This window comes from Lynx rufus, unplaced genomic scaffold (assembly GCF_022079265.1).
Source record: "Lynx rufus isolate CCGP_SWC_20201006 ecotype Redwood Valley unplaced genomic scaffold, mLynRuf1.p SCAF_6, whole genome shotgun sequence".
Lineage (NCBI taxonomy): Eukaryota > Metazoa > Chordata > Mammalia > Carnivora > Felidae > Lynx > Lynx rufus.
Genome location: NW_025814878.1, coordinates 26,984,658 through 27,008,514, shown reverse-complemented (window position 1 = coordinate 27,008,514; position 23,857 = coordinate 26,984,658). Strand labels below are relative to the sequence as shown.

Below are 23,857 nucleotides of genomic sequence, written 5' to 3'. Positions count from 1 at the left end.
ATAAAATAATATTCTGTCACAAGGAGGAATGCAGGAAATTCTGTAATTCTTATAATTCCATAAACAGCTGGTTTCTGTCCTCAGAAATGACTTTCTTTTACCATTCTAAAACACAGTGAGAATGTGTTTTGTAAACAGAGGAGAAGAAATTTCAATTCTGTGTTGACCACATGTGCAACCCAAATTGCCAAGGAAATTTTTTAAATGTTAATTCTTTTGCAAGTCAAGTGCATTTCCTAACTGTTTGCACCTCTGTTATAGCCTGCTTAAAAGTCATATACAATTGTTGTAAAACCTGTTATAAAACCATATAGGCGGAGGCAGTGCCCAGAGATGTTTAGTATGGGATGACTAAGCTTTAACTTTCTCTCATTAGGCCTCTGTTTCCCAAATTAAGGCAAAAATATCTATATTTATTTATCAATATACATACATGAAATATATATACAAAACATTTATTGTATCTGAAATTTTTTTTCAAACTTTTATAAAGTATGGCTAGAAGAATCTTTGGAAATCTAGACATATATTGATTTGTAGCACAGAAGACACTAAGTAAATCTGTGTGGTCTTGCTATGCAAATTCAGTTACAAAACTATCTACTTGCTCTCTCTTCTACGTTCTCCGGTGTCCTTTTTATTTGGAAATTCTGGAGTTACCAAATATCAAAATATATAAAATAAAAAGTAACGGTTTCCTTAAATCTCCCTAATCCACACCTCATTTCCTCTCTCTAGAGATTAAACACTGTTAGGCTTGGAATGTCTTCCCAGATATCTGCTATGCGTATATAAAACACTATTTTTTTTTAATTTTTACACTATGAAATCATACTAGATCTAGATGCATGGTCATATTTATGGATGGCCAGGTGAATGGACACACATATGGATGAACAGATGGATGGATAGATAGATACTCTTTAACTTGTCTCTTCATTTAACAGTACAACATGATTTCACAGGCATGGGGTGGTTCCTAAAGATCTGTCTCATTCCTACCAACCACTAATATATAATGGTTTAAATAAGCTGTTTGGAACCTGCTTTGAGTTTGAGTCTGACATTCAACATTTTTGTTTTATTTTTATTTCTAATTGTAGCATAACATCCATGATTAATTCTTATCTTTGTCCCCCTTCAGTTGATTATGAAGACCTTGCCAGAAATCTTTCCGTGAGTGTATTTATTTTTCCATTATTTACTTATTGTTAGTTTTAATATATATTTAGAAAAAAAGTTCAGTATCTGTTCTTGGGATTTTTTAGCATTAGAATTTTTGAGTATGTGGGCCAACATTTAAACGCCCTATAGTTTTTAAAGATTTTTAAGGACACACCCCAATAAACCAGCATTGAAAGTTTTTAAGAATTCATTTATTGTCATCAATTAATTTTTGTAACAGTAAAGAAATAATTGGAAAAAAATAGAAGGGAAAAAGTCTATAGCTATCTCAGCATAGGTACTGTTGGCATTGTTATATATTTGCTGCCAATCCTTTTATGTCCATTTAAAAAATAAATTCTTGACTTGGTGATGAGTTATCTATAGTACTTTTTTTTACTTGATATGTTTTATTTATTTATTTATTAAAGTTTATTTATTTGTTTTGAGAGAGAGAGCACACAAGCAGTGGAGGGACAGAGAGAGGGAGAGAGAGAATCCCAAGCAGTCTCTGCACAGTGTGAATGGGGCTCCAGCTCACAAAACTGTGAGATCATGACCTGAGCCGAAACCAAGAGTCAGACACTTAACTGACTGAGCCACCCAGGGGCCCCGAAGTGTTTTAAATATTGAAGAAAATGATTACCATTGCAGTTATAAGAATGTTTGGAAATGGTATCATCGATAGTAACCCAAATATTAATGAATGGCATAGTCTAAGAATTTTAGTTTTTTTTTTTTATGTAGCAATTATGATTTCCCGTAAAAAATACGAATATTGAATCGTTGGGAATAGAGGGACTCCGTTATTTTTGCATCTGCGACTTACTGAGCAGACTGGTAAAATTTTTAACAGAAAAAAAATCTTACGGAATTAGAATACAGTCTCAAGAGAAGTTTACACCTAAGAAAATATCGAAATAAGAGTTTTTCTTTACCTTCTGTAATATCAGTGCCGGGAGCCAAACCAGCACTTCAAACCTTACCTCAAGCATTTCTTACCGAAGCGTTTGCACTTTGCCAAAAACGACAGGATTGAGCCCTTGACATTCTATTTGGATCCTCAGTGGCAACTTGCATTGTAAGTTCTGATGGTTTCCAGGTAAACCTCACCTGATATGTTAGTCATTCAGTGTAACCATTGGGCCCTTTTCAACAGTGTTGTTGTATGAAAACTGTGCACAGATGATTCTCTTCACTCTGTCCTGGGGCTTCTCAACCCGGGATTGACCTTTTGGGGTCAGACCATTCTTTGTTGTGGAGGGCTGTCCTGTGCATTGTGGGATGTTTGAAAGCATCCCTGGCTTCTACCCACTAGATGAAAAAGCACCCTTTCCATAGTTGAGCCAACCAAAAATGTCTGCAGACATTGCTATAGGTTCCCTGGGGAGGGCCATCCACCCCCAGCTGGGAGCCACTCCTCTGCCCACATCCATATTGATTATTTATGTTCCACGTTGGTGTTACCACTTGCTGCTCTTACCTCTTCTGCACATTACAGTTATCCTAATAGTACCTTCAGATCCAGCGAATAATTGGTAAAACCTCTTTACGATAATGAGCGATTGCTTTCTTCATTTTACAAAGTTGTTTTTTCAGCTCAGTTTATTGATGTGTTGGAGAATTATTTGGATGGTTAATATTGTTAATATCTCAAAACCTGATAATTAACTCTTTGGATGGTTGCCGGGAAGCCAGGGGCAATAAATACCCCTGTCAAACAAAACCTAAACAATGAACCAGGATTCACTTTAAGAGTTTCACTGTCTCTACTTTTACTAGAGGGCTGTGCTTTTCGTGTTTGGAAGAAAAACATTGAAAGAAGGGATGGTCCTTGCCTTCATGGGAGAACCAATATTTTACGAACATCTATATTCCAAAGATTGCTTTAGGCTAAGCCATTTAATTTGTACAGACAACCCAATACAACAAGACTGAAACGAAGATAAGATAACTACATGGCCAGTGTCACAGCTAGCAAATAGCATAGTCAGGGTTCAAAACTAATTTTGTGTCAGTGCTAGTGGCTTTTTTCCTCTATGCCATCCTGCATTTATGGTTGATTTGTCTGCAAAATAAAAGATAAGGGTGGCCTCTTACTGCTTTGCAAAGCCAGGTGGTTTTGTTTACCATTTTTTGGTTTGTTTAACAAAATAGTTACTTATTCTTGATTAACAGAAATAATGTGACTTTAAATTTTGCACTATGAATAGACTTCACATCATTAATTCATACTATGTCAAAATTAGGAATCCTGCAGAAAGGAAGCATTGTGGAATTGGATTCCATGGTTCTGACAATATATTTTCAAATATGCAAGTAAGTAAATCTGATATACTTAAAAAAAATAGTAGTTTGTATCTGAAGAAAAACTGATATACAAAGTTTAGATTTATTTACTTATTTATTTAAATATGAAATTTATTGTCACATTGGTTTCCATACAACACCCAGTGCTCGGTTGAAGAGGACGACCTTCCCCGATAGAGGAGGACCGTTCTTTGGTCAAGGGTATACGAGCAGCTGTGCTCCCCTGCTAGAACCTCCAAACAAGCTCTCAAAGTTTAGATTTAGAAACACGGATTGTGCTTACATTTCTTGGATGAGAATTAATGAAGCATATGATTGCATATAGTCATTTTATTTTGAGCATGGTATTAATAGAATTTGTTAAAATATTCATGTTTCAGGCATGTATGACATATTATATGACTTATACCTCATACTAAATTTCTAATAATCATTTTGCATATGTTTGTGTTCCGTTAAGAATATTGCTTTCACAGTAAATGAAAGCTGGTGATTTAAGAGGAGAAAAGATATCATACTTGTTCTAAATGAAGGTAATGCCTTACATTCATCTAGCAATTTAAAAGTTCAAAATATATGCACAACAGTTATTTAATTTGGTCCCTACAGCACTGTGTAGGGTGGGCAGAGTGACATTTATATCCCATTCACAGATGAGAAACAATTTCATCATCTGTTCTCTTCTGACTGTCAAGTCAGAATCACAGTAAAGCTGAGAGAAGTATCCTACATGTCCTTAGATTACATGTGCAACAGGGGTTAACACCATATCCTATGAAGCCTGTGGGCACGGTATTTTTCTGATATCTTAACATAACCAGTTTATATATGTACAATATGGATAATATAAAATAATTTTTTTCACCAGCTGCATACATAGCTGATATGAACTGATAAACTGTTAACTTTTCTGGCCAATCTAGTCTCTCTTTATCGGCTATGGACCTGGCTTCAAGCACAGCATCGAAGTTGACTCTTTTGAAAGTATTGAAGTCTATAATGTAATGTGTGGTAAGTGTGAACAGGCTTCTTTCATTTCTTCTGAAAACAGAGCTGGAATAGGATTATGAAAAGTAAGTCACACGGTGGGCATCTCTGTAGAGATGACGATGATGTGAGACAGATCACATTTTTACCTTTCACCTTCCTGACCCAGAGTCATTGAAAAAAATATGTGGATCATTGCCATCTGATTACTGGTGTCTCTTCCACGGGTTTGCACACAGGTAAACTGCAACACCCAGAGCTGTGAGGTCTGTACATCCCCAGTGCCTAGCAGTTTGCCAGGCCTTCGGCTTAATGATACGACGATTGACTCAGGCGTCAGGTGGAAGCCCGGGAAAGAGTTTGGAGTCTGTGAAGGGAACACAAAAGAGGCAGAACCTCTGGTAGCAATAATAGTTGAATGGATGACAATGTCACAGTTGTAGAAATGGAGGAGGACCCATTAGATATATTACTGACTTACTCTGTACTTTCTTAATTAATACCTTTATGGTTGGATATTATGTTTTAAGTATTACTTCCTTTTTCTGATAATGATACTAGACATTTGCAAAACCTTAAATATGTCCTGAGTATGATTCTTTCAGTGGGGGCCTATACACTCAAATGAATTAATATATCCTAAAGCACTTAAAACAGTGCCAGGCATATCCTAAGTGCTTTACTGTTTAAGTGTTTGCTATTGTTATTATCAAGAGCATGAGTTTTATTTTATTTTATTTAAAAAACAATTTTTTTAACGTTTATTTATTTTTGGGACAGAGAGAGACAGAGCATGAACGGGGGAGGGGCAGAGAGAGAGGGAGACACAGAGAGAGTCTCTCCGACACAGAGAGAGAGGGAGTCGGAAGCAGGCTCCAGGCTCTGAGCCATCAGCCCAGAGCCCGACGCGGGGCTCGAACTCACGGACCGCGAGATTGTGACCTGAGCTGAAGTCGGACGCTCACGGACCGACTGAGCCACCCAGGCGCCCCAAGAGCAGGAGTTTTAGACTCAGACAAAGCTGGTTTTGAAGCGTAGGTCTTACTACATTAGTAGCTTTGAGGCCTTGAGCAAAGCACTGGGATTATTCATCTACCAAATGTTGACAATAACGTATTAAATTGTTTTGAGGATTAATTAAGGAAAATATATTGGCACAGTGATTGACATTAGTATGCAATGGTGGTAACTATAGTTATTATGCACTTTAAACTTCAGAAGTTTCATTAGAGACGTACAGCAGAATATCAGTAATTCCATTAAGAATAGCATAGTCATGTGCTTGCTTCGGCAGCATATATACTAAAAAAACACAATAGCATAGTCATAAATGCTCTCAAATTCAAGAGAGTTTTATAGTTTTATTTTAGGTAGAGAGTGAAGAAGCCTTACATACATTTAGTTCTAAAAAGATAAAAATAGTGTAAGTCTACCATTTATTTGATTTTGAAACCTCGAGGTAACCATTTACCATTCTTGGCATTATGCAGATTTACTGAATTTGTCACCTGCTCCTAATAATGGAACTCACGGAAGTCTTAACCACCTTCTAAAGAATCCTGTTTACACCCCAACGCATCCCAAAGAAGCCCACCCCCTGGCACAGTGCCCCTTCACAAGAACGCCCAGACATAACCTTGACTGTTCATGTGATCCCTCCGTAAGTATTGACAAAGAGTGTAGCCCAGTTTGTGTGATTCTGCAGCACCCTCTGCATAGCATGTGCTATAGAAACACTTCATGATCAAATTAAAATGTATAAGTGAGCATAAATATATATTTATGTTTAATTCCAAATAAGCATGCACGTGCAGCCCTTTTATTATTTATTTTTCCTCTTCCTGGTTTTTGCATTTTCACATACTTTTTAATTTTTATTTATTTATTTTTGAGAGAGAGAGAAAGTGCAGGCGGGGGAGGGGCAGAAAGGAAGGGAGATGGAGAATCCGAAGCAGGATCCACACTGCCAATGCACAGCCTGTCATAGCACTCAAACCCACGAACCGTGAGATGTGGCCTGAGCTGAAGTCGGATGCTTAACTTTGCCCAGGCAGCCCTCACTTCTGTTTTTATCCCTTGGTGCTGTGACTTGACTTGGGTGCAGGCTGGGAGAAGTCCAGCTAAGTTCTGGAGCATCCTGAATCATGGAATCTGTGCTACTGTCCTAGCAGTGAGGTCTTGATTATAAACCAGTCACAGTATTCTTTTCCTAAAATATATCTCAGTTTATTTTAAAGTATTTTTTAATGTGTATTTATTTTGAGAGAGAGAGAGTGAACTGGGGAAGGGAGAGAGAGAGTCCCAAGCAGGCCCTGCACTGACAATGCAGGGCTCAATCTAGGAACCTATGAGATTATGACTTGAACCAAAATCAAGAGTCCAATGTTTGACTGAGCCACCCAGGCACCCCTCAGTTCATCTTAAATTTAGAGGCAAAACAACATTTTTTGGCAAGAATTGGATATATGGCACTTCACTTTTTAAGTTTATTTATTTTGAGAGAGACAGAAACAGTGCCAATGGGGGAGGGGCAGAGAGAGAGAAAGAATCCCAAGCAAGCTTCAAGTTGTCAATGCAGAGCCTGATGCAGGGCTCGGTCTCATGAACCATGAGATCATGACCTGAGCCAAAACCAAGAGTCAGACGCTTAATGGACTGAGCCACCCAGGCACCCCGGCACTGTTTTCTTTTTACTCCTATCTTAATATATAGTTTTAAGAAGATAAAAATTTGTGATAACAAGTGAACAAAATTGATAGTGTCCATGAAGATAGAGATTTGGGGAACAGTTGATTTTATGCCTTCCATTTTGTTTTAGGCTCGTAGAAAGACTGTCAGAGTAGGGATAAAAATTATAAAACAGCAATTCTTATTTTTCATTGATGGTGTTGTGCTTATGTAACAATTTTGTCTTCTTGCAGCTGTCATCTGAATTTTTATCTTCTTCATCAAAAAAAATAACTTTCACTTGTACAAGATGGTTTTATCATTGTCCCACGATGGAACAATGAGGCTGTAGAAATTGTTACAAAATTAAAACACATCTCAAAACAAACAAACAAAAAAAACATGTCTCTCATCGCTTAAAATAGTATTATTAACTTTTAGGTTTTGCCGGTTGTGGATTTTGAGATACAGTTGAATTTGACTGTGGCAGAAGGTAAGGAAGGCATCCTTACTCTTGAGCTCGGAATGTGGAAACAGGCTTTTTCTCAACAGTGTCAACCACAGAGAACTGGTCTGGGGACATTAGCTGAGAATAGCCAGTAACGTAAAGATAGTAGGGGAGGACGACCTGATGAAACATGGCAATGTCCTTGCTCAACAGTCTAGACTGCTAGTCATAAAGAAGGAAGGGATAGTTACAGCACATCATGCATTTAGTGGAAGCTGAATAACTCTTTATGAACAGAGTTGAGGTGGTTTGAGATTTTGGAGATTTTTATAAGTTTATAAGAGACCCTCAGATTTCCATTGAAAATACTGTTAAATTTCTATCTCACCTGGTTCTTAGTTAATTACAGGAGAGTATAAGTTGATTGATTTATCTAAAGTTATTTCTTCATAAATTTTTTTTTTTTTTTGAGAGAGTGTAAGCTGGGAGAGGCAGAGAAAGAGAATGAGAATCTTAATTAGACTCCATGCTGGGCATAGACTTTGGGGCTCCATGCAGGGTTAGATCCCATGACCCTAAGATCATGACCTGAGCCAAAATCAAGAGTCAGACGCCTAACTGACTAAGCCATCCCGGTGCCCCTCTTCATAACTTTTGAGTGAAAATTAAGCATATTTAATACACAGACAACTGAGAACATTTGTCAGCTGGGACTTGGATGCTCAGTGTCACTTTGATATGATCTCTGATACACTTTGATGTAGTCTCTGATCCCTAAGTTACTTGGCTCAGTTTTTTCCTTCTGGAATAAAAAGGTGAAGTCTACATTATTCCCAAATTGAATTTGCCTATATAAAATCTCTGTACATGTTTAGAGAAATCTTTGATGGCCCATGGTGACAAAGCATAGTGAAAGATGACACTTTTGGAATTGAGTAGATCTGTGTTTGAATATGAGCTTAGGAACTGTATGTCCATTGGAAAAGTATTTACTCCCTGTAAACTGCTGTATTCTCATCTGTACAATGGACATATAACCTTAATTCATAGGACTATTTAAGAATTCAATTAGACGATGTCTACAAAGGACTCTACAAAGCACTTGACGCTTGGAAAAAGCGCAGTAAACAGTATATATACTATCACTGTTTCATTCAGCTTTATCTCATAATTTCAGTTCTGAATTTTTGTTTTCCAAGCACATACACCATCCTCAAATGTTTCTTTCTGGAGATTTGCTCTAAAGAATAAGTCATTAAAGTAATGTTAAAGAATTTTAGTAATATTATTTAAGACCTATTTGCTGAAATTTCTAGCAATTTCACAGTGTCCCCTTGTGAGATCTTGATATTACACTGATCTCTCAGAATCTTCATAGGCAAAAACTGTGGTGAATCCCTTTTGTTTTCTAAATCATTTATGGTTCTGCTCTTTGTAATTAGTTTGTGTTGTTTTTTTTTTTTTTGTAGTAAAAAATAATTTTTCAATAGGGTCTTAAGGAGAGGAAAGAATTAGATGAATGTTATCATTATGTATTATCATATAGTTCACAGTAAGTTTGTTTGAACGGTGGTTTCATTTTTCCCCTATGACCCAAGAGAAGGTTATTAAGCGTGGCACTGTACCCTATGGAAGACCCAGAGTTCTCCAGAGGGACAGCACAGTTTGCCTTCTTTACCAGCACCGGTTTGTGAGTGCTTACAGCCATGACATCCTGATGCCCCTTTGGACATCCTACACTGTCAACAGAAATGCAAGTATTGGTCGCCCCTCTAGCTACGTGTGATTATTTCATTAATTATCATTAAGCAGAACATTAAAAGCATGGTTAATTTGGGCCAAACTAATCTTGGCTTCATAATCAGTTCCTAAATTAGGAGATCACTGAATTGGGAGTTGCAGGAATTAAGTTCTGATTCTAGCTCTGTGACTTTGAGACTCCGAGCAAATTTCTTCTTCTGGGAAATGAGGAATGTGCATGAAAGTGTCTCCCTTGCCTTGTGTTTGTTTGTTTGTTTTCATGTTTTATGATTCTAACTTATGTAATCAGTTTTGCAGTCAGTCACAAGTATTCGTCTCTAAATGCATAGATGTATGAGTATAAGGACTTTCCTTGGCTGTACTCACCTTAGTGGGTCCTCACTGATGGGGAAGGCCATTAAAACTCAGTAATTTTTCAGTGTGTAACACCTATGGGAAGATCCTCAAATCAAACTACAGAGAGGCTGGGGATCCCGTCCACCTCCCAGACCACAGGAAGCCCTTGAAAGGAGTTGTGGGTAGGCGTGGTATGGAATATCCCAGAATAAGACCGCCATTCCCCCTCATCCCTGTCCCCTGGCTGCTGTAGGAGAAAGAGAAGCAGAAGATAGGCCTTGAAAGAGAGAAGGGGGGAGGGAATGAGATTTAGATTTTGATCAAATTAAAGTTTTAAACTAGTCTGACCAAATTTTCAAAGACTGAATGCCTGGCAAGCTACAGGAAGCCCTTAAGGGACAGAAAGGGGATTTGAGAGAGCTTAGTTGAGTCTAGCAGTTGGATTTAAAAAATAAAACTATTGTTAATACTCACTGAGAAAGGTAAATAAAAAAGGTAGGGATGTGTGCATGTATATATGTAATGTCTATGTTAAAAAAATATGTATATATTACGCACCCCCACATATTCTCATATTTACATAAAGTTTCAGCCATAAATTTGTTCTAATTTTGACGACTATCTTCAAACACTACAAACATGTTTTGTACTTGACTTTGTAATATATAGGAGTCTAGCCAGTATTGTGTAGGTCCCCATCAGATTTATTGTTTAATGCCTTAATTATGGTGTTCTTTGCTTTGGTTTGAATGTTCTGTTTTGTAATACAATCAAAGCAGCATAGATTCCGTCATTAGTGCTCCCGAGGTTTTCATGCTGCATTGTTAATTCAGTGGCTCCCCCAAGCACCAGCTTTCAAGTCTATGCAGTTGTCTTTGGAAGATAGGCTCAGGTCCCCCCAGCATATAGGCCCATATTGAACCCAGCATAATAGGCCAATATTTGCACATATGACAAATGACTAATATCCTTAATAGTATAAAGAGTTGTTGCCTTTCAGTTAGAAAAAAGATGAATACACTGTTAGAAAAATGGGAAAATGGAGTAGGACCTAAAGGGACAAGTAGGGTGTTGTTCACAGACCTTGTAGGGTGTGGTTCACCCTCAACTCTTCATAAAGCAGTCTTCTTTTCTTTTATATGCCTGATACCTCATGGCTGTTTACATTTTGTTTTTCAGGACAGTTTCTCTACAGAAGACTTTTCCAACTGTCTCCACCAGGATCTTCGAATTTCCCTCAATCCTGTCCATAAGTGTTCGTTTTATAAGAATAATGCTGAACTGAGTTACGGGTTCCTCTACCCACCACGTAAGTTTCTTCCTCCCTGACCTGCCCTTTCCCTGGTCTTCTTTCTCTCTTCCTTCTCCTTTTCTTTCTTTTGGGGCAATGGACACCATCTTTTTATTGTTGATCATCACGAATGAGAAGTATAACTCTTAGGGGAAAATTTCTAAAGCATCTAAAACTTGAATTTTACAAAACCTTTAGCTTTTGTTTGGAGGGTAGTTGATTTAGTGCAGACACTGTAGATAGGACATTCTTCATTTTTTCTACCTTTCTTTTACGCAGAATTTGAGAAAACTTGAGTCAGAAGGATACAGCAGGGGTCTTAGGAGGGAGATATCATTTTGTTTGTTAAAAAGAAAAATAATTTGTCAAAGAATTAGGAATAGGCAGAGCCCAAGTGTGCTTGCCCTTTATGGGGACAGAGCCACTAGGGAAGATTTTTCTCTCCCTCTCTTTTTTTTTTTTTTTTTTTTGAGGTAAAGTGTTCTCTTTTTAATGTGGCAAATTTGTATGTTAATGAGAAGACATTTTGAGGCTGGCCTTAAAAGGCAAAAATCAGAAGTCTCCAGGTGCTTAAATACTTTCAGTATCCAGTCCAGTCCCCAGAATAAGTGTCTGAAGTCAGAACTTGGCTATTGCTTTATGAAAATAGAGCAGATCCAAGCTGAAAATCCATACAAAGAAGCCTTGTACAGCATTTCGAGGCAGACGTCCTGGGATGTTTTTTTAGGGCAGTAGGTGTTGTTCTGAAGCCAGATATCCTCTTTTTTCCTTTCACTGTAAAAGAGTTGAAGGAAAGAAGATTGTCCACACAATACATCGTAGTTGAAATAAGGCAAATAAGGTAAAAATTGAACACGTTTATTTTGGGGCTCTTACTAAGCTTTTGTTTCTTTGCTAAATTCATCTTGAGGAAGAAAATACTTATTTTCCTTTTTTTTAAGGGACTTGACCAAGCACATTGCCCTTTCCCTTGACCCAGTACCTGGGAAACTTTTATGGGTTTAAGGTGGTAGCTAATTTTTAAAAATGCTACTCCCATGAAAAAGTATAATGTCTAATGCTACTCATGAAGAATGAAATAGTTGTCTTTTTTATTTTTATTTTTTTGTAGAACTAAATAAAGGTTCAAGTCAACTATATTCTGAAGCATTGCTTAATACTAACATAGTGCCAATGTACCAGAGTTTTCAAGGTAAAAAATTTTAACCCTGTATTTCATAATCTCAATGAATTTCTGTGTATTATAGGTATAATTTATATTAATAAGGTTGACCCTCTAAATTAAATGACTATCTGATACATTCTTATCGGTTTAACTTGGACAACACCAATACACAAAAATTCTACAACTATTAGAATCATGATATATTCCAATACCATTTATTCTACTCTGTATTTAAATCTCTATAAATGACATTTTTTTGGTGGAAAAAGTATGTAGTCTTCTTGGAAAGTTATCCAGTTAATATAATCTACAACATTTACATAAACTTTCAGTATGTTTCCTTATTTAACTTTTGGAAGTTCTTGATAATTGCTTTTGATCTTAAAATGTATGGATTTTACATCACTATTAATTATCGCAGCATTTGGCTCTTACAAGGATAAATATAAATTTATACTTCAAGTGGCATATAGGATTTCACAATATAGAGCATACAGGAGATTTTTACTCCAATTTACATGTAGAGTACTTGTGACTATTTCAAAAGAAATGTTCAGATATTAACAATAATTCTGAATAACTTGCCTTGTTTACTGATGTTCATGGTTTTTTATGCTTTGTGGTGGTCTGTGATCACAAATTCATGGTGATGCACATGATCAGTCATGTCCAAAATAGTCTTGAATTCAACATTTGTTTATTAGTTCTGCCAAAGGCCAAAGTTGAGCAATGGATTTTTGGCCTCACATTAACACTGAAGCCAAATTTGACTTTGTCTCTGATTACTACAGATGCTGATTTCAAATGAGGTTGTTGAGTTTTTGTAACACAACAGCTTGGCACCTTATTCTTTTGAAACTGCACTGACTTCCTTCTTGTTTCAGTTATATGGCACTATTTTCATGGCACCCTACTGCACAGGTATGCAGAAGAAAGAAATGGTGTCAATGTTGTCAGTGGCCCTGTGTTTGACTCTGATTATGATGGATGCTATGATTCCTCAGAGACCCTGAAGCAGTAAGACATATTTCATTTCCTCTTAAAAACAGCTGTCAAGTGGGATTACCATCCAGTTGAGTCACCAGAGCCTTTTCTGTCTGATAGTATTCATATTGATGTACGTGACATTTCCGATTACACTGAGAGCCCCTTGAAATACCTGATTAATTTTGATGTTTTGCTCAGTGATCAGTAAAATGTTTTTTGGAGGAAAGGAGTGTTTCTCTCCCACGCAGCTTAGATAAGTAATTCTTGAGCTCAGATTAAGCACTGAACTCACTGTATGTTAAGAAGGTAACATCCATGTTTAAAATCCCTATGTGTGGCTGATTGTTAAAATACTGTCTTAATTAACATACTGCTGGCTAGAAGATGAACACGTGCTGTGGCTAGAGGCATCCTGAAAGAACCAACAGGGTTATAAATCTATAGTGTCCAAGCTTAGGCCTTGAGTGAATGTCACAGCTTTTACCCAACTTTGGTTAGAGGGAGATGGAGTGACCATCTTGAAAAAAAAAAAAAACAACAGTGGTTTTTTATAAAGGAGAGGAGGAGAACATTTTATTTTTTTATTTTTTTTATTTTTTTTTAATTCACATCCAAATTAGTTAGCATATAGTGCAACAATGATTTCAGGAGTAGATTCCTTAGTGCCCCTTAAGCATTTAGCCCATCCCCCCTCCCACAATTCCTCCAGGAACCCTCTGTTTATTCTGCATATTTAAGAGTCTCTTCTGTTTTGTCCCCCTCCCTGTTTTGATGTTTTTTTTGTTTCCCTTCCCTTATGTTCATCTGTTTTGTCTCTTAAAGTCCTCATATGAGTGAAGTCATATGATTTTTGTCTTTCTCTGACTAATGTCACTTAGCATAATACCCTCCAGTTCCATCCACGTAGTTGCAAATGGTGAGATTTCATTCTTTTTGATTGCCGACTAATACTCTATTGTATGTCTATATATACCACATCTTCTTTATCCATTTATCCATCGATGGACATTTGGGCTCTTTCCATACTTTGGCTATTGTTGATAGCGCTGCTATAAACATGGGGTTGCATGTGTCCCTTCGAAATAGCACACCTAGATCCCTCCATTTGATCTTTCTTAAAAAAATAACATGAGTTTTGGAAGCAATTTTGCTATTAAGGCTCCAGGATAAAGAAATTGAAACATCTGCTGAGATTCACCTCTTCCCTGAGCACCGTTCTTCCAGGCAGGCTCGGAAATTACTCTTCACACACATATATCTGTAGCACATTAGTTTGTAAAATGACAGGGTTTTTTTGTTTGTTTGTTTGTTTGTTTGTTTGTTTTAAACTATATCCCTTGAGGAATAAGGGTCCTAACATAACTGCCTCAGAGGTCACAGCAGTAGAATGGGTAAAGAAGGGAACTTTATACATTTTGGATTCTACCAGAGCTCTCTGTTTTAATCCATCTTCTATATTATGGCTCCACAGAAGATTAAAATTGAAAACAATGCTCCCACTACCTTAAATTTTGAAAGATGCTGAAAAACAAACAAACCTAGCTTTGAGCCCCAAGGAAATAGAATTACGATGAGGTAAAGGTGTTACTTGGGACCTCTTGGAGAATATACTACAATTTAAAAGAAGTTATTGGGATGGGAAAGGAAATGCCTTTAAAACAAAGAAGAGTCACAGTTTACATCAAAATGTAAAAACATATGACTTCTCTGGAGGGGATGGAACAGAAAAAAATCCCAAACTAGTTTCCTCTCTGTCTACTATCTGTGCAGTTGCATAGGGTTGAAAATACTTATCAATAATGCTTTAGAATTTTGGCTGTAGGTATTCGAGAATGATACATATTTTTTTTCTTTAGCATCTCTATTCCAATGTGTTCAGATAGAAGCAAAAAAAGAAATCCGAAGTTCAATAAATTCTTATAGAAAACAAAAAGTATTTAGTGTATGTTTATCTGAGTGTCTTCTAATTCATTGTCTCAATCTGGCAGGATATGTTGAGGTATCACAATGACTAACTTCATACTAACATTTAATTATTTGCATTGTATTTTTAGATGCTTTGCATTAAAATTATACTTTCCTGAAGCATTCATTAAAAAGAAGATAGTTATTTCTTTCTTAAAGTGAATATTGCCTTATCTTACAGAAACAGCAGACGCATCCGTAATCGAGAAATTCTGATCCCGACTCACTTCTTCATTGTGCTAACAAGTTGTAAAAACACATCCCAGACTCCCTCACAGTGTGGAGATTTAGACACCTTAGCTTTCATTTTGCCTCACAGGACTGACAACAGTGAGAGCTGTGTGGTAAGTAGCCTTTGTTAGCTTACCTGACGCGTTGAAAATACGGATATAAGTATATTGGTGTATTGTATCTAACATTACTCTGGGCAAAAACGGAACTTGAATATGCATGTACTTTGAAAGGATGCACTTCACATGAACTTTGCAGGACGGTTTTAAATCTGATACTCTGAGATGACCTATCTCTGGAGAAGACCACCCTTGTCTGTTAAAAACACAAACCAGGGGTGCCTGTGTGGCTCAGTCAGTTGAGCGTCTGACTTTGGCTCAGGTCATGATCTCATGGTTTGTGAGATCGAGCCCCACGTTGGGCTCTCTGTTAGCTCAGAGCCTGCTCGGGAACCTCTGCCCCCTCTGTCTTTGCCCTCCCCCCTCCGCCCCCGCCCCATGCTCATGTGTGCATGTGCTGTGTGTCTCTCTCAAAAAAAAATTTTTTTTTTAAAACACAATAAAACAGATCAAAATGTAAAAACATACGAATGCCTTCATATGGCATAGCCACTAAATTCTAGGTTTATTTGAGCTATGAATTTATTCTTGTTCCCAAACTGGATTTATAATTCCCAGAGTGTTAACATTGTTATAAATTAGTCTTAAAGTTATAGTTCTGTAGTATTTCAGATTAATTTTCTGTATACGACTTTATTATAAAATTCATGTTTGTCTTTAATTATCTTTTCTTATTCTATGGTCATTCAGCATTTAGAAATAATTGTTTTATGTTACCTTATTTGCTCAGAATTTAAAATACCTAAACTCGTCTTTGAACATCAAGACTCCATTAAAATTTTAGGAATTTTAAAGTTTTTCCTTATGGTAAGCCAAATTTTTTTTTGGTTTTTTTTTTTTTCAGAGTACTTCCCAGATTTCCCAGTAGATTTTTTTTTCACTTTTTTTTTTGTCCATTGAACTTACACACTCTAAGTTTAGATCTAAGTTGGCAACAAGATGTGGCTTTCTTACCAGCCTCATTTGAATGGGTGGTGGATATCTGGAGTCCTGTGGTCAAAAGGATGAGTCTGAGCTCAGCAGGAGAGAGTGCTATGATTGCTTATTCATTCCTCCCTTTATTTATTCATGTATCCCTTCTTGGATCCAGCCATTCTTTTCTTTAATAACTACGTGTTGCCAGGGACTCTTAGTACAGAGAACACAGCAGTGAACAAAACAGATTGTGGTTTCTCCTGTGGGCCCAGGAGTGGAAAATAGGGATGTATTGCCCTCCTTGATCTAGGAGTCTATGTATCATTCATTAAGAATTAATGAAGATATTTCACTCTTTAATTGTTTCTCTGATAAACTTTGAGATTGATCAGTTCTCATAGAAAATATTTCTCATTAAGTTATTTTTCCTTATTCTTCAGAATTAAGTACAGAAGAGCAGGATTTTACCTTTTTTACCTATGCCCAACAGGCATCTAAGTGTGCTAACTGTTCAATGTTCAACACTGTATGAGTATTCCCTTGTTCATTGATTTCTTTTTTCCCAAGAGATTAAATGATCACTAAAGGTATCAGTTAGTGTTCTGCAGAAAATAAGAGGACCATGTACAGTGACTTGAGCAAGTCCTCGTGTAATGGGCCATCCAGAGGTAGACGGTCTTGGGTCAGCAGCACCATTAGGGACCCAGACCTTTCCTGTGTTCCTTTGCTGCTATTATTAGCATGTAGCATATGTGGGCTGAAGATGGTTTCTACTTCTCTAGATATCATGTCTGAATTCTGGGCCCTTTCCCCCCAAAAGACGGCAGCAACAGACTTACGCTTACATTTCATGACCAAAATAATGTCAGGTGTCATGAGTTAGGCACCGAGTTCCTTTCCTATCTCTATCATTCCAAAAGCTCTTGTACAAATATTTTATCAAATTCTATAATAGCAATGTGCCTTGAAGACACTAACTATTGGACTTGAACCAGAGAGAGGATTATTTGAAGGTATATCACCCATACTTACTGATTCCTTCTGTTTCGTCTCTGAAGTAGTGACTAAGGATCAACAGGATATTGGCCTGAGAAAACAGATGTCTTACATGTACTTTGCATCTATTCCTGTGTATGTTGGGACAGATGAAAAATATCTACTGGCCAAGTAATGCACTGAGTCAGGGCTATTCCTTTGAGGGCCAGAGTGAAGATTGCTGCAGAGAAAAACTGAGTGGGGCAGCAATTAGTACTGGGTATAGTGATGATTGGAGGCTAATGGGAAAGTGGAAACTATTGATCCATTCCCTTTTTATGTGAAAAGTCTATATTTATCCTTTCCAACTAATAATGTCCCAAGGGTACAGGAATCTTTATTGAAGGATGTCTTTAAAGTACGATCATAGGGGCTCAGTCAGCTAAGTGTCTGACTCTTGATTTCCGTTCAGGTCATGATGTCATGGTTAACGAGTTCGAGCCCCACATCAGGCTCTGTGCTGACAGCACGGAGCTTGCTTGGGATCCTCCGTCTTCCCTGCTCCCTGCCTCTCCCTCACTCTCTGTCCCTCTCTCAAAAGATAAATAATGTTAAAAAAAAAAAAATAAAGTACAATTATAGACCACCAATCAGTGGATACTTTCTTCACCTGACCCTCTCCAGGAGCCAGCTGCAGAAAAATGGTACTTATGCATGAATGTATGATTTCTATCTCTGTTACCTGCCTCAGCTACCACTTCTGCTTCCATGTGCCAGAGCACATGCCTTTACTTCTTGTCTGATCTCATGTTAGCTGAGACTTCGCTACCAAACCAGATGAAATTGTGTTTCACCACTTCCCCCAACGCTGGCTTCATTGCAACTGTGTAGGTAACGGATTCTGATAAGAGCTGGTGTTTTTATAGTGTGCACACATCATTACATTTGATCCTCAAAAACAACCTTATAAGGAGGGTGCAGGTAAGAGAATCAGGATTCAGATGTTAACCAACTTGCCTCAGTTTACGTGGTATGAAAATGATGGAACCAGGACTTGAACCCAACTTTCTTGCTACTAATTCCCACATTCTTTCGGCCATGCCACATTGCTTCTGTTTTCCAGCATTTTTTTTAACCTCACACTGATCCAGTCTCTTGCACCAATGCAATATATGAGCATCTATTCCAGGTGTACTTTCCTTTCCCCAGATTTGAGACATCTGATTAAACAAACGTGCATAGTATATGTTAGATAGTGAGCTACTCAAGAGCAGGGATTGTACCTAACAAATCTTGTGGCCTCTGCCACTTGGGAGCCAAAGTGCCATAGCTGATTGAAATGGGAAGACAAAGTGCTTGTAGAGAAAGTGAACGGACTGTTCTCCAGTGACTGTTTGTTTTACATTTCCCACCTTCATAGCATGGGAAGCAGGACTCCTCGTGGGTTGAAGAGTTACTGAAGTTACACAGAGCTCGGATCGCAGATGTCGAACACATCACTGGACTCAGCTTCTATCAAGAGAGAAAAGAGCCAATCTCAGACATTTTAAAGTTGAAAACACAGTTGCCAACTTTTAACGAAGAAGACTGATATTTTTTATTCCAAAAAACACATCATAAATGTTTTTGAAAGAACCTTCTATTTTATACAGCCCTCTGTTCACGCTATCGCGTTGTTTGGAAACTGTCGACCAGAGTTAGAGCTGAGAATCCTCTGTGATACGACCGTCTCAGGGAACCCTGTGGCCTCGGCCTGGCAGTAGGAAAATGTTCTTCTTGAGTCTCGCACATGTTTGAATGTGTCAGAATCGTTCCGATTTGGGAAATAAAGACAGACCATACCTAAAACTGCTCTTCTATATTCTCTTAAGGGCAGAAGTAGCTGTGAACGTTGTCTGGACACCAGACATTTGAATCTTCCTTTCGTTAATAAACTTCTGTGGAACTGGCAAACAGGGCGCTAATGGATAGGATTGGAATAATAATCCGTGTTACAGCATTAGTATTTTCATAAGAATTTAGAAGTGATTCTGGATTCTTTTTAACTTGGAGTTTTATTCATCTGAGTTTTAACCAAAAAATTCAGTGGAAGTAAAAATATCTCTGAGGCCCTCTTTCTGTCTTTTCTGTATACCCTTTCAAAAGCCAAACTATGCAGTCCTGTGGGTTTTTGTTTTTAATTGTGATTTAGCAATTTCAGATTTAATGTCTTTAGCAAGTTAAACTTTGAGGCAACATCTGTGAATTATCTAGCATATCGACCTGCTATAAAATTTTACCCTACATTTGCATTTAAAAAAAAGAAAGATATTCCCATCCTGCTCACTGGTAATTAACATAGGTTGAAAATAGCTCTAAAGTAGTTGTTTTAGACTGTTAAAAATGTCTTGATGAAACTTCAGAGAGCTTGTCAATACATGCAAGGTGACATTTTTCATCAAGGTGGTAGGAACATTTTCCTCTGTGCATAAAAATGACCCCACCAGTAGCAGAATCATGCTGAATTGTTCATTTTGAAGTTCCATAGATTTGAAGAGAATGTGTAGCCATTGCTTTATATCTTCTTGGTGGTCATGATAAATGAACTTGATCCACTATATAGACTATACCTGTTAGTCCCGGCCTGTGGACCTCCAAAGGTTACTTTCATTTTTGGCTGCGTGGGTTTGATTTAGGTGTTACATTAGTACACCACAATTTTTATTTGTCGTTCATATGATGATCATTCTTCAACAGACTGTGGACCACAAAATCCTTTAGATAATACAATTTATATCTAAAAATTATTTAATAATTTGGAAGATGTCATTGGTTTTTGTATTAGTCCCATTGGCCTGGAGGGTTTGTACATTGTATTGTTTTGTTTATTTATTTTTCTTTCTTCCAATCTGTCTTCTCTCTATTGTTCCGTTTGGGTCATTTCTATTGTTCTAAGTTCACTGATTATTTTCTCTCTCTAATCCATTTTGTTGTTGAGCCCATCCATTGATATTTGTATTTCAGTTACTGTTTTTGTTTTTGTTTCTAAAATTTCCATTTGGTTCTTCTTCATATCTTTTATTTCTTTGCTGAGAATTTGTATTTTTATTTTGGCTGAGACTTTGTATTTTCTCACTTATTCCATGCATATTCATAATATTCACTGAAGCATTTCTGTGATGGCTGCTGTAAAATTCTTTCACATAATGCCAGCATCTGCATCATCTCAGAGGTTGGCATCTTTTGTCTTTTTTTCATTGAAAAAGATTTTCCTGGTTCTTGGCATGATGGATGATTCTTGATGAAAACCTGAATATTTTAGGTTATTATGTGGCTAGGGGTCTTAGTTAAACCTTCTGTTTTAGCTGACTTTCTCTGGCATCAGCCTAGCGAGGGCACGGGGGCCTAGTGCGGGAATGAAGGACACTGTCTAGTTATTTCCAGGTGTGGCTACGAGTCCAGGTTTTCCATTCAGCTGCCATTGACACTAGGGGCGAGATGGGACCCTTGTCACTGCTGGGCAGGGTGGGAGTGCAGCTCCCCACTGGGTCACCATTGATGCCTCCCTGGCTGGGATGTGTAGGGTGTCTTGTCGCTGCTCCCATGTCGTGTCCACTGACACTATTGGCAGGAAAGCTGGGAAGACTTTATTATGACCAGGTGGGGGTGAAATGACCAGTTCCCTGCTCAGCCTTGTCAGAAATCACCCTGTCAGGGGAGTGAGGGCACTTCATTACAGCCTGCCAAGAGTGGAAGTCTAGGCTCCCCGCATGGCCTTTGCTGGTGTGGGTGGGGCCGTGGCATTTTCCGTGGTGCAATTACTGTTCTCTCTCTTGCTAGGCTGCTTGTCTTCTAGTCCTTTGGCTAGAAAGCAGGACTTTCTTAGGACTTCTTTTTGGCTGCTCTGTTGGCATTTAAGGTTGGGAACTCTTCAGTTCCAAGTCTGGGACATTTGAGCTAAAAGAGCAAACTCAGGAGAACTTATCACAGTTTTGTTCCTTGGGTTCCAAGATCCCTAGCCTGCCTGCCTTGTCTCCACCTTTCAGAATCTTCCTATTTTCGTTTTATGTATATCTAAGCTTTTTATCTGCACTTAGCAGAAGGATATATACTTCTTTGTAGAAGTGTCTCATTGATTTTTAGATATTCTTCAAAATACATGCAGACACATGATTGCCTCTATGTAAAGCATTCTAGCAGATCTTAATTAAATGGGTAGGTGTCTCTTGCCTTTGCCAGTCACCAGGAATATGAAGAATGACAAGTTATAATCCTTACAGTTTGGGGGAGGGAGAGAAGGCAGCAGAAGTGTATGTGATTCCTAAGGGGGGGCAGTAGATTTTTTAATGGAGCCACGGGCAGGGTGCTAGGGAGGACAAAGAACACACTGGGTGGGACTTGACAGGTCTCAGCAATAACTTCCTAGATGTGGTGGCATTGGGCTAGAACTTGAAGATGAATTGGAGCTCTTCAGGTGAACAGGCAAGGAAAGGACATTCTAACATCCCTTGGATAGATGTGTTTTTGGCATTTTCCCATTTACCACTACTTTTGATATTTTCTATAGGTGTTGCTATGACCAACTTATGATTTACAACTTTTATTTTTCCTACACTGTTATTATAATCTCCTGTTCTTAAAAGTCAGACTGTAAGTGAATGCTATGCTGACTCTTTAAAGGGCATCCACATCTGTTCCTATTAGTTTTTTTTTTTTCAGTTGCTCTTACGCAGTATTCTTATTCTTATCTTGAAAGAGATCTCTCCTCTTACTATTTCATCAGTTGAAAACAGGTGAGTGGCCTACTTCCCCAGTTTGAATGGTAAATTCACATGACTATATTTGAAAATGTCTGTACCCTACTGTGTAAAATAAAGGCTATTCTTGGCTTTTCATATGCAAAGCAAAACCTTTACTTATCCCTAACTTTATTGCCCTGCCTCTGATCAGTACTTCCTTAATGAGGTAAATAACTTCCATATAAGATTTCATAGCTAAGTCAGCTCATTCATGGCAGAGCAAACAACCAGGTGGAACTTAAAAATATTTCCAAGTTTCAGAGAAAAGAGGGCAAACCTTAGGGGGAAGAAGGCAAATGTTCAGGTCCCAGGAGGGCAGGTCAACGTTAGGCTAGTTGGTCTAGTCCTGTTTTAGACCAGATTGGAGCTAAGACCACCTACTTCCCCAGGAGAGGCTGTTACCCCCTGACCTTTACTTTTTTCTGTCATTAGCTACAGTAGCTGTACTGCCTTGACCTGTGGGTACGTGCTTATCTATAATAGGAACAGGCATTTGAACTTTGAAACTAAATGTGGTGATTACACTTCATGCTGAAACCTATCACAGGAATTTGGTGTGTGGGTGCTTTCATAAGCATTAAGTAAAATTTTAATATGGCTACAGTCCAAGGATGTTTTCCTTGTTTTTTGGCAGTCTCAATATTATCAGGGAGAGGGAAGAATCTATAGAATATAAGTCTCTAAACTAAGAAATGTGGATTTACCAATAAAAGTTGTATATACAGAAGCTTGGCTGCTTATGTCTGTGTGTGTGTGTGTGTGTGTGTGTGTGTGTGTGTGTGTGTGTTTGGAGGGTGGGGGCAGGGAATGGGTGGTGGTGTTTTCCCAGGGATGATACTGAGTACAGGGGTTGTAGACAATTAACCACAGCTGTATTACTGGAAGGAGAAAAAAGTTCCAAAGTTCATTTCAAATTCACAGAGTAAACATCAGCTTCTGACCTATATTCTTGTTTTTGTATTTTAATTATTTGCAATCATACTTCCAGGTAAAAACAAGACAGGCATGTATAAATTTCTTTCCAGTATATAGAATTGTCTGAAACCAGAGGGAAAGCATCCAAATTGTAACTTCCATAGATTTTTTTCGACGTGAAATTTTTGTACTTATCCTTTCCATTCTACATAAATAACAATTGAAGGAAAAATAAAGATTTTACTAGAAATTATAGCCATGGAAGAAACTAGAGATACGTAAAATGTGTTTTAGTCTTCTAGAAATGAAAGAAACTCTGGAAAAGGATTTATCTTCATAAGAAGTCAAAAGGAAACAACAGAAAAGATGCACCTTTCATTCCACCCCAGTGTCATTGTTTTAATGTTTATTTTTGAGAGAGAGTGTGTGAGTGAGGGGCAGAGAGAGAGAGAGAGAGAATCCCAAGCAGGCTCCATGCTGTCACTGCTGAGCCTGACGTGGGGCTCAAATCCATGAACCCATGAGATCATGACCCAACCTGAAATCAAGAGTCAGACATTTAACAGACTCAGCCACCCAGGTGCCCCCACAATGTCATCATTATAAATTTAACTTCATGCTTGCCCATAAATCCTCAACTCAGGGGGCAGGATTTTAATAAAAATAACACATTCACTTTTAAAACTCTTGTAGGATTTCTGGGTGCCTGGGTGGCCCAGTCAGTTAAACATCTGACTTTGGCTCAGGTCATGGTCTTGTGGTTCATGGGTTCAGGCTTCATGTCGGGGTCTGTGCTCAGAACTCAGAGCCTGGACCCTGCATTGGATTCTGTGTCTCCCTCTC

General features: G+C 37.9%; 1 protein-coding gene across 1 annotated transcript in view; it reads left to right on the top strand.

Annotated features, from left to right (window-relative positions):
* The window catches only part of ENPP1 (ectonucleotide pyrophosphatase/phosphodiesterase 1), a 71,720-nt gene extending 48,910 nt beyond the window's left edge, over positions 1-22,810 (top strand). Inside the window, exons 14-25 of the mRNA XM_047102919.1 lie at positions 1,145-1,176; positions 2,118-2,245; positions 3,414-3,483; positions 4,398-4,485; positions 5,952-6,121; positions 7,570-7,621; positions 9,175-9,329; positions 10,853-10,982; positions 12,076-12,156; positions 13,014-13,146; positions 15,263-15,425; positions 18,742-22,810. Of these exons, the coding sequence (XP_046958875.1) occupies positions 1,145-1,176; positions 2,118-2,245; positions 3,414-3,483; positions 4,398-4,485; positions 5,952-6,121; positions 7,570-7,621; positions 9,175-9,329; positions 10,853-10,982; positions 12,076-12,156; positions 13,014-13,146; positions 15,263-15,425; positions 18,742-18,912 (1,373 nt within the window). The 3' untranslated portion in view covers positions 18,913-22,810. The remainder of the gene's footprint in view (positions 1-1,144; positions 1,177-2,117; positions 2,246-3,413; positions 3,484-4,397; positions 4,486-5,951; positions 6,122-7,569; positions 7,622-9,174; positions 9,330-10,852; positions 10,983-12,075; positions 12,157-13,013; positions 13,147-15,262; positions 15,426-18,741) is intronic.
* Positions 22,811-23,857: the final 1,047 nt, after the last annotated feature.